Source organism: Alosa sapidissima, chromosome 1, assembly GCF_018492685.1.
Source record: "Alosa sapidissima isolate fAloSap1 chromosome 1, fAloSap1.pri, whole genome shotgun sequence".
NCBI classification, from domain to species: domain Eukaryota; kingdom Metazoa; phylum Chordata; class Actinopteri; order Clupeiformes; family Clupeidae; genus Alosa; species Alosa sapidissima.
The window spans coordinates 37,278,533-37,288,941 of NC_055957.1; the positions used below are offsets into that span (position 1 = coordinate 37,278,533).

At 44.0% G+C, this 10,409-nt stretch overlaps 1 protein-coding gene across 1 annotated transcript; it reads left to right on the plus strand.

Annotated features, from left to right (window-relative positions):
* The first annotated feature begins 445 nt into the window (after window positions 1-445).
* On the plus strand, window positions 446-3,968 carry fem1a (fem-1 homolog a). The gene has a single exon (XM_042062999.1). The coding sequence runs from the start codon at window positions 746-748 to the stop codon at window positions 2,597-2,599; it is 1,854 nt and encodes a 617-aa protein (XP_041918933.1). The 5' UTR covers window positions 446-745; the 3' UTR covers window positions 2,600-3,968.
* Window positions 3,969-10,409: the final 6,441 nt, after the last annotated feature.

Below are 10,409 nucleotides of genomic sequence, written 5' to 3' on the forward strand. Positions count from 1 at the left end.
AGAACATTTGACTTCAGGCTTGTTCCAGTGAGCTGTGTGGACTAAAAGGTAAAATTTATTATTTCACTATGTTAATTATAGTTCTAATGTAGCCTAATAACACTAGTCAGCCCAGTTGGCCTGCTTAGCTGGTTTTGGAAAGCCAAAATATGGAAAATGGACAAACCTGTCCAATGAATCGTATAGAACACATTAAAAAAAAAATATTTCGATCATTAGGCTACCTTCACAAAGTAGGCTAGCCGACATCCACGAAAAATCATCGAATGATTTTCGATGACTGACAAGGCTGTCACGAATTCCATAATTAGATCGTGAAGTCACATTTTGTGCCATGGACCCTGGGAATGTAGTTTCAATTGTATGATTGGTCGTGCTGCGTGGTCGTTGACATGACTACAAGTACCGGCATAACAGAGAAGCTACTTCCGTCTGGAGCAGATCCAATGCCCGATAGGTTTGCTGGGAAATGAATTTCTGAACACTGGAACGCAGAGAGGTGGATTATCGAGCTCTTGTTTTTAAAGACTACATTATCCATGATGCCCAGCGTAAATGGTAAACATAGACCTGTCAAACAACACAGATGCCATTTTGAAAGTAGCCTTAAAATGGCAGAAAAATGCAGGAAAGAGGCAGGGGCACTGCCAAGGTTTCTTCTCTTTATTTGAATAACCAAGCTCTACCCCGTCGTTTTACTTTTTTCGGGGTTTAATGGAGAAACAGAAAGACGAGCGCAGGTAAAATGGATATCACAACTGCGGTATTTAATGCGGCGAGAGATGGTAAACTGAAACTTATCCAGAAGTTGCTGAGCAACAAAACTCCGGAGGAGTTGGAAGCGCTTACCGAGGAGAAGACCCAGGGAGGTACCCCACTGTTGATTGCTTCTCGATATGGACATTTAGAGGTGGTTGACTATTTGGTTGAACATTGTAAGGCTAGTGTTGAACTGGGGGGCTCTGTGAACTTTGATGGCGAAACGATCGAGGGCGCCCCTCCTCTGTGGGCGGCTTCTGCGGCAGGTCATCTGCCAGTAGTTAGAACTCTTTTAAAGCACGGTGCCTCTGTCAACAACACAACTTTGACCAACTCCACTCCTTTGCGGGCTGCCTGCTTTGATGGCCACCTGGAGATCGTTCGCTACCTTGTCGAACACCGGGCAGACATGGAGGTAGCTAACCGCCATGGCCACACTTGCCTAATGATCTCGTGCTACAAAGGCCACAGAGAGATAGCGAAGTTCCTTTTGGAGCGGGGAGCAGACGTGAATCGTAAAAGCGTTAAGGGCAACACTGCCTTACACGACTGTGCTGAATCTGGCAGCCTAGAAATTATGAAAATGCTGCTAAAGTGCAACGCTAGAATGGAGAAAGACGGCTATGGCATGACCCCTCTCCTTGCCGCTAGTGTCACAGGCCACACCAACATTGTGGAGTACCTCGTTCACCAGCCTCGAGCCACAAGGGAGGATCGGATTGATGCCCTCGAACTGCTTGGCGCAACCTTCGTTGACAAGAAACGTGACCTGTTGGGAGCCATGCGATACTGGCGCCGGGCCATGGAGTTGCGGCAGCCAGGAGACAAGACTAGCTCACTATCGAAGCCCCCTCCGGGACCCCCAGTGCCTGCTTACGACTGTGCCCGGGAGGTGAGCACTGCAGAGGAGCTGGAGGCCCTCATCACTGACCCAGATGAGATGAGGATGCAAGCACTGCTGGTGCGTGAGCGCATCCTTGGGCCCTCACACCCAGACACATCCTACTACATCCGATATAGGGGCGCCGTGTATGCTGACTCCGGGAACTTCGAGCGGTGCATCAGCCTGTGGAAGTATGCACTGGACATGCAGCAGAGCAACCTGGATCCACTCAGTCCCATGACAGCCAGTAGTTTCCTGTCATTTGCCGAGCTTTTCTCCTTTGTCCTACAGGACCGTGCCAAGGGCACTTTGGCCACGCGGGTCACCTTCCGTGACCTGATGGGTGTGCTGACCAAGAGTGTGCGTGAGGTGGAGAGGGCGGTGGCCCAGCGCGACAACCCCCCTGAGGCCTCGCAGTTCACCAAAGCCCTGTCCATCATCCTGCACCTGCTGTTCCTACTGGAGAAGGTGGAATGCTGCCCGGACGAGGAGCACTGCAAGCGTCAGACCGTCTACCGGCTACTCAAGCTCAACCCACGGGGCCGCAATGGCTACACGCCCCTGCACATGGCCGTGGACAAGGACACCACGTCTGTGGGGCGCTACCCTGTGGGCCGCTTCCCCTCACTGGCGGTGACCGGGCTGCTGCTGGAGTGCGGCGCCGACGTGGACTCCCGGGACTGCGACAACAACACGCCCCTCCACATTGCCGCCACCAACGGCTGCCCCGAGATCATGGCGCTGCTGGTGCGGGCGGGGTCCCACTTTGACGCCACCAACTCCCAGCGCAAGAGTGCCTATGAGCTGCTGGACGAGCAAAGCAGTGGCCGCCACGCACTCCACCCGCTCAGCTACGTCACACTGCAGTGCCTGGCCGCCCGTGCCATTGAGAAGCACAGACTGCCCTACAAGGGACTGATCTCCGAGGAGATGGAGGCCTTCATTGAGCTGCACTGACCTCACCTGCCCACGTCCCTTATCGACCACCTTCCTGCTCCACCAGTACCTCACCCCCCCCCCCCCCCCCCCACATAAACCCCATATCCCTCTGAGCCTCCCCAAACCCCGCTCAGGCTTAGACCAAATGAAAGCAATAATCCCAGGCCACTAATCGCAAAATAATGAAAGGATTTGTACTTTGCAGCAGTGTGTGTTGAGATCTTTCTTTCCTTCTCTCTGTCTGTCTCCGGATTATTCTGTTGCAGGGCTTATGAATAGGTAAAGACACTTTTGATGTGCTGTGGTGCTTTTTGCAGCAAGCAGATGGCTAGACATTTTGATTTGATTTGCGCACCTCGGTTCATTGATCAGTCTTCTCTCCCTTATAGGCTGCGACAGGTGAACACTTTTGCATTGGCAGTGATTCTGTGTTTTATAGTATTTAATTTTGAAGGTGGTGGCTTTAGCATCAGTTTCAAATCTGGGCTTTTTGCTTCAATTAGGAATGATAAAAGTAAACCTTTTTAACATTTTATTGCATGGGCATGTGTACAGAGAGCTGAGTGGCTTGAATAGTGTGCTTTATTCTGCCTCTCGTCTAATGCAAGTGAATTTAATGAACATTATCAGGGCAAAGCGGTTTCTCTTATTCACCCTCCAACGTAATTTAGCTTGTTAATCTCATTTTGTTTTACATTCAGCGGAGTGGTTTAAAAAGAAAAACTGTGCCAAATGATTTGCCTCAAGTTCTCGACTTTTTCTGTGTTCTGTCAGACTTTACTAGCCATTCATTTACCTTTATCCTGAATGGGCCCTATGTTGTGATGTTGATAAGTGAACTCTGTCATGTGGCAAGCTTTGCCACAGCTCTGGTGGCTTGGATTACCTGAGTGAAGTCACACTTGGTCACCTGAAGGCAGTCACATCATAGGATTGATGGTTTGCACTTCATGAAATGAGATTTCATTTTTTTTTTAGGACTTGGCACTTTACCCATCATAAGGTCATCCATCGTCGGTTGCTGAAGTTACATGGAAATCTATGCATTATTATGTTGAAATGTAGTGTTATTATCAGCTGTGTACGGATGACAACAGTTTTGGCAACCTGGTTTACAGGGTATGGTAATGACTTTACTTTTACACCGTAGTCTTATTTTTACCCCATTTATGTGTTCCAGTCAACTGAGTCGTTATCTGCGTTGTTTGTGTGTGTGTTCAGTTAAATCTCACCTGGTTTGACAGCACTTTGACAACACCCTAACCCCTCTCTTCTGAACCAGGGACATTCTCAGCAACTCCAAACTGATTCAATTAATTTAAAACCATTACTTCTGAACACAAAACATGTTTTGAGATGCCTGAATAAAATTCAGTATCCCAAACAAGAACTTGTATTTTTGTAGTCTGTATTTGAGCTTTCTGTCTCAGCTTAGTTTTTACACTGATCGCCTTCAGATGCAATGCATGGCAACCAAACATACTCTTAGTACGTAGGTAACTTGAGCTTTAGGTCTTTTAGTGCTGCCATATCTTATATCGAGTAGTCAAGCCGACCATTTGATTCAGTGGGCTCACTGGGCTGTCTAGAATAACTGGGTCTTCAGATGTGTAAAGATGCAAGGATTGAGTGTAGGCTATCTGCTTACGGTATTCGCTGGGGCTCTAAATAATTGGTCTCTTTTGTCACTGTGGTATTATCTTTGTGCTGCTCTTCAGAAAAGTATTTCCCAGAGTAGCATCTATTTATAAATACATAATGACCGAAATAGGCACACTAAATATGAGGCTTCAACAGAAAGAGATTGAGTTGCCTCTCATTCAATCAATGACAATTTGTTCTTGTACTTGGGATGGGGATGTTTAAGCAGACACCTAACATGTCTGTATGCACACATGAACACACACACATACGACGAATGCATCCATGCAGAAAAACTCACTCTCTCACACACACACACACACACCAGTCATTTTCACACCAGTCAGCATTTCCACTACAAATGTTTCATCACATTAAGTGGAATTATTCAGTCTATCATGTGGAATAAATTGCAACAGCTGGGATTGCTCATGAACTGGACCCACTTCCCTCCCTCCCCTGGTAGTCTATGGACAGAGTGAGCCTGCAGTAATAGAGGTTCAAATGATCATGGCATTCCAGCTGCAGGCCTTTAAAAAGGGGTGAGTGTTCTGCATGCTGCTTTAATAGCACATAGAAAGCAAGCTTCACAGGTCCCCTCCCAAGACATGAGCATGGAAGAGAAAGAGCATGTTTTGCCCGTGAACACCTCCCTAGACAATGAATCATATTTAGGTCAACCTCCAGGAGACAGCCCTGCTCTGGAATGGGGAAGCGTTAGGTCAGGGTAGTGGAGTCTCAATCAGTCTTTTTTCTCGCCACAAAGAGCCGGTGTCTAATTTTTCCCATCTTGTCATCTGTCTAAGCTTCTCACTAGCATGGTATGAGGTCCCAACCTATGTTTACAGACTGAGGGCGATGCACAAAAAGACCAATCGGAAACTTGAGCTTGCCACATCATAGCTGCTTACCATATAAATAGAGTGTGACAGACGTCAGTGGGAGGGGTGGATTTGTGCGTGTGGGGCACTTAGATGGCAAGTCTGCCCCTCGCCCCTTACCTACCATTACCACTATTTTAGGTCCTGGTAGTCCCATGCGGTAAAGTGCACCAGTGTAAGACAACCCCTTAGAGTGTGTCAGAGAGGGCATGTTTGGTGTCAATTAGGTTTCCATTAAATGATTGCCAGAAAAATGCAACAGCATTTTCACTCAACCAGGTCCAGCTTATCTCGCTCTAATGATTTTGGACTAAGTATAAGTAAGTATATATACTCTTTTGATCCCGTGAGGGAAATTTGGTCTCTACATTTATCCCAATCCGTGAATTAGTGAAACACTCAGCACACAGTGAGGTAAAGCACACACTAATCCCAGCGCAGTGAGCTGCCTGCAACAACAGTGGCGCTCGGGGAGCAGTGAGGGGTTAGGTACCTTGCTCAAGGGAACTTCAGCTGTGCCTACTGGTCGGGGTTCGAACCGGCAACCCTTCCGTAACAGGTCTGAAGCGCTAACCAGTAGGCTGCCCACAGACTAGAACTGTAGGGATGTAAGAAAATATCTACAGTTTTCAAAAACACATTGATTTTTAATGAATAGTTTATATGCAAATATTTGTGGCAGACTGATTTTTTTGTAATGTAATCTATCCTCCGACATCTGACTCTCCTACTGCAAAGGAAAATTGGAAATTGACCTAGATTTTTATGGTGGTGGTAAGGGTTTATTATTATCTATACTGAGACTGTTTAAAAAAAAAAATAGATTTGAACAATCACAATATATCGCCTTGCATGTAGTATCACAATATAGGGAAATAATTAATTTAGAATGACCATAATTATCGTTTCGGGAAAACACTTTGGCTGGTGTGAGGCAACATTATTTAAAAAAAAAATTCTGCCCATCCAAATTCATCCAGTGTCATTCTCATACTTCAGTCAGTGCCATCATTCATGACTATATCTTTCAGTTAGATGCAGATAAATCAGGTTTTCCGAATGCCACATTGTGACCAAGTCCCTCTCTATGCTCCCAGGTCCAGTAACTGTGCCTGCTTGCCTGATCTCTACAAAAGCACCCAACCCCTTCTGATGAAACAATGCTTTTAAAGTCTGGGGATGTACTGAATATGAATATGAGTAACCTAGGTTATTTAAGCCCTGTGAACAGGGCTACCCTGGAAATCAATGCATTTGCGCTATTCACACAGAAGATGATTTCTGTACCCAATTAGAATGGCCTCCAGATGATGCATCACTCTCACATGGTGATGCATCACACTCCCATTAATCATAATCTCGTGTTGTGTGGAGAGTAAAACAGCTTAAAACATATTGAGAACATATTATTATATAATCGTATCAACTACTCAATCAATATTACAGTATTGTGTTGTTTTCAATTGATCTTAATCAGGTCTGAATTTGTGTGAAATCACATCTCAAGGGTTTAGGCTTTTGGAATAGATATAGTTTTGATGGTTTAATCGGCCTCTCCCTAATGGTAGATGCCAAAATGTATCAGACGTATACTCGGTTCACCAGGTCTATGTATAGGTCATGGTGCACCAAAGTATGGTGGAAAGTGGGACATGTCAGTTCATTAAATCACATGTAGGGTATATGTTTTTAGGAGGGCTGTCAATCGATTAAAAAATGTAATCGAATTAATTACAAACTCTGTGATTAATTAATCTAAATTAATCGCATATAATTTTCGCTGTGAAAGTATTTTAAATATTTAAATTCAAATGAATCATTGAATAATCAGCATTAGTGACATTAAAGTTCAAAAACTCTTTTATTATTATTTTCACTGTTCAAATATTGGCCATAATAATCTACGATATGACCTACTATGCTGAGGAAGTGCTTCAGAAAGAAGTTTTTTTTCACATACATTGCATTTCAGGCCACAGATATAACCTAGGGGACACAATGAAAATAAATTAACACTCCCCTCAATGTCAACACTATTTCTTTGCATTGATGTGCAACTTTAGAGTTGTCAAAATCCGGTGATATGCAAATACCTTGCTACAGACATTGCAGAGGACTTTATTTTAATCAACTCTTTATTTTTATCAACACCATCAGGCCGTTTTTTTAAAAGTAAATGTTCCAATCAATGATCAAGGCAGTTTTCTTCTCTCTCCTTCATTTTACAGTATGGTTACTGACTAGAACGGCTTAGGGTCAAAGGTCATACGGAATCGATTAATCTGCACTATTTTTTTTAATCAGTTATTTTTTCTCAAATTAATTAAGCGAAATTAATCAGTTATTTTGACAGCCCTAGTTTTTAGAGAACATATTGTTTAAGTTGAAAATAGATTAATCTTGATGGTGAGGCCAAGCCATACACTTCACCCCTATCATACAGCACTATGTATGGATCATGGAGCACAAAGGTATGGAGGGAGATTGACATTCCACTATCTAGTCCAGTGTGAAGGCTTTACCACTAGAGGTAGCCCCATAACACACAATAAACTGGTCACATTGTCAAAAATCTGCCAATAGCACTGAGCGTATAACTTATTCGATCTTTGAAGCAAATGGCGGTGGGGAGAGATTGGCCATCCAAGAACCTAATTCTGGAAACAATAGGAGCCATGATCATCATAGGGTTATCTTAGGTGTAAGAGTAGGCACATCACCATTGTATCTACCCTCGTTAAAAATGCTGACAGGATGGGTGAACTGAGAGTGCATGAACACCCATAAGTTTGCTGATGCACATACAGAGGCAGTTTTAGCACAGACCACAGGTTCAATTGGATCAAAATATCCCAGTAGGTCGGGAGACCCTGAGCCGCTTCACTCCTACCATAAGACCTGACACCAGAGTGAGAGAACCTGGGCCTGCATCCTCAACGTGGAAATGATGTCAGAAAGAGCTACCAGATGGTCTTTGAGAATCAGAGCAGCTTTCCCCTGTTGAAGGTATCAGAGTAATTTTCCCCTATTAAAGGTGAAATTATAGTCAGCTAGCCTGGAGATTCCAGACCCAAATCCGAAAGATTAAGGGTCTCGCCACGAATAATGTAATGGCCCAACTCGAGGGGCAGCACCAAGGATGCATTTGGAAATCTCACTGCACGCAAATGAATAACACTATACGACCAATGTTAACTGACACATTCCCGGACTTCGACGCAATTGGATAACACTACGACTGTCATCTGTTTAGCTCGCCTCTGGCCGCCTATATCAGATACACAGATGTGATTGGTTCCTCGCGATGCAAGGGGCAAAAGTAACGTGCATCATTACTCATTGCCAGAGTCTCTCGCAAAGCAAATTGATATTGCGCTCCCGCGAGAACTCTGGATTCCCAGGGTAATAGTCAGCAAAACTGAGTACTGAAAAGGACTGTTATGACTTATCACTTCATAGAGAAAAAATGCATAGGTAGAGCCCTGACGCTCTGAATGGATGCTACCACGCCATCAGACAAGCCTGATGTAAGAGCCTTGTCCTCTTACAAACCCATAGTCTCCACAGGGCCACCTCCAGCTGCCCTACTTCGCACAAATGGGATAATATGGGAGAGGTGGACACTGGCCTAAAAGACACATAACAATTCTGGGCTAAGGGAGTGATTGTAATTGCAAGATTACACAAAATATGCTTGAGATTTCTCTGCTGCTTCATGGCAGAGAGCAAAATGGTGGCCACAGGGTATTTTTTCTGCTCTAAAGTCCACTGTTTTTCACCAGAAAACTGTAAAATGATTATAGTTTAATAGATTTTAATCTATTTGGTGTTCTGGTCAGTGGTCCTTGTTGCGGAAAAGCTGATCCAGAGTACCCAGGACCTCAGACTGGGCCAAGGTTTTACCAGAGTGATAGAGAAAACAGAGGGTTGACTCCCATAAGAGACCAAACAATGGCAGCGCTTTTCCATGACAGTTTCCAGATGATGGGAGTTTTGGAACTCAAAACGGCCAACCACTTGGTCAGTAGTCAATGAGTTAATTGATAACGCTCTCCAGCATCCAGAAATACATCCCACCCTCCTGCGATTCAGCCATTCAGCACATTTTTGGAACTTTTGATCATGTGGCAGTGACATCAGAGTGTCACTCTCGCATATCTCTCTTTCTATTGCTCTGGGTTTTACCTTCCATTAGGTCAATGAACCTAGGCACTCAGCCAAGACAATGACAAGACAAGACAAAGACAAAAAAGTGGCTTATAGAACCCCACTTGAACCCCACCGAACATCACTACCGAACAGCTTGAGAGGATGTGCAGAGACATGATAGCATCAAAGCAATTTTTGAAAAATGCTTGTTTGTTGAGATGTTTTTTTCCGTTGCTCTGCATATGTCCTGCATATGATTGGTTTTAGGTCTATCCAATTGTGCGTCCAGAGGCATTTTGATTGGCGCCCACTGGTGACGGCCCCTTGGAAATGGGAGGTGAATGAACCTTATCCAGACCCAATTTCAATTGCAAGAAGACTTGACTGGCTGTAATCGCTTCCAATAGGCTAAATGCTTTTGGGTCTGAGTACATATGTCACATTGCTTTTTTCATGCATCTGAAAAGTCCTGCTTGTCTTATCATTACAGTGTAATTTATCATTTGAGTGTAAATTGATGATGGAAAGAATTTAAACAATTTTATAGTGCAACATGAGGGGGCGTGAACTTCGACTTTTTGAAGGCACATAGTGTGTTTCTGAATGCACTATAGTGTGTTTTTGAATGCACTTAAGTGTGTTTTCTTTTAAAACAATACTCCTTATCATCAACCCCTCAAAGCATCTGCAGCATTTGCCACTTTTTGGGGTTATGCTTCTATAGACAACAAGTTGTGGTCTTCATCTTCAAATTAATTTGGATTGTGTATGATTATGTGAAAGACAGACACACACACATTGTTCTCACTAGCCATTCAGAATGTGCACAGATTACCTACGTCTTTCAGTCTGGAACACCCTATGAGAAAAGCTTTCATATCTCAACAATCATAGCATCATCGCCAGTAGTTAGTGTGTTGGTAAGCTATTATGAGTGTCACCATGACTGTTGTTGTACATGCTTTTTAGTTGTACCAGTTTTAAACCAAAACTACTGCTGCCTTTTATATTCCTTGAATTTCCCCTAGGGATCAATAAAGTATATCTATCTATCTATTTATATATCTTGAGCCTGAGAGCGGATTGGGGATAACCCTGACATCCTGTGGTGGAAAATGTTCACTACAGATATTTATGTATACATTTAGGAGGAGATT

Coding starts and splice junctions, on each gene's coding strand:
- fem1a (XM_042062999.1), top strand. CDS start 746: ATGGATATCACAACTGCGGTATTTAATGCGGCGAGAGATGGTAAACTG.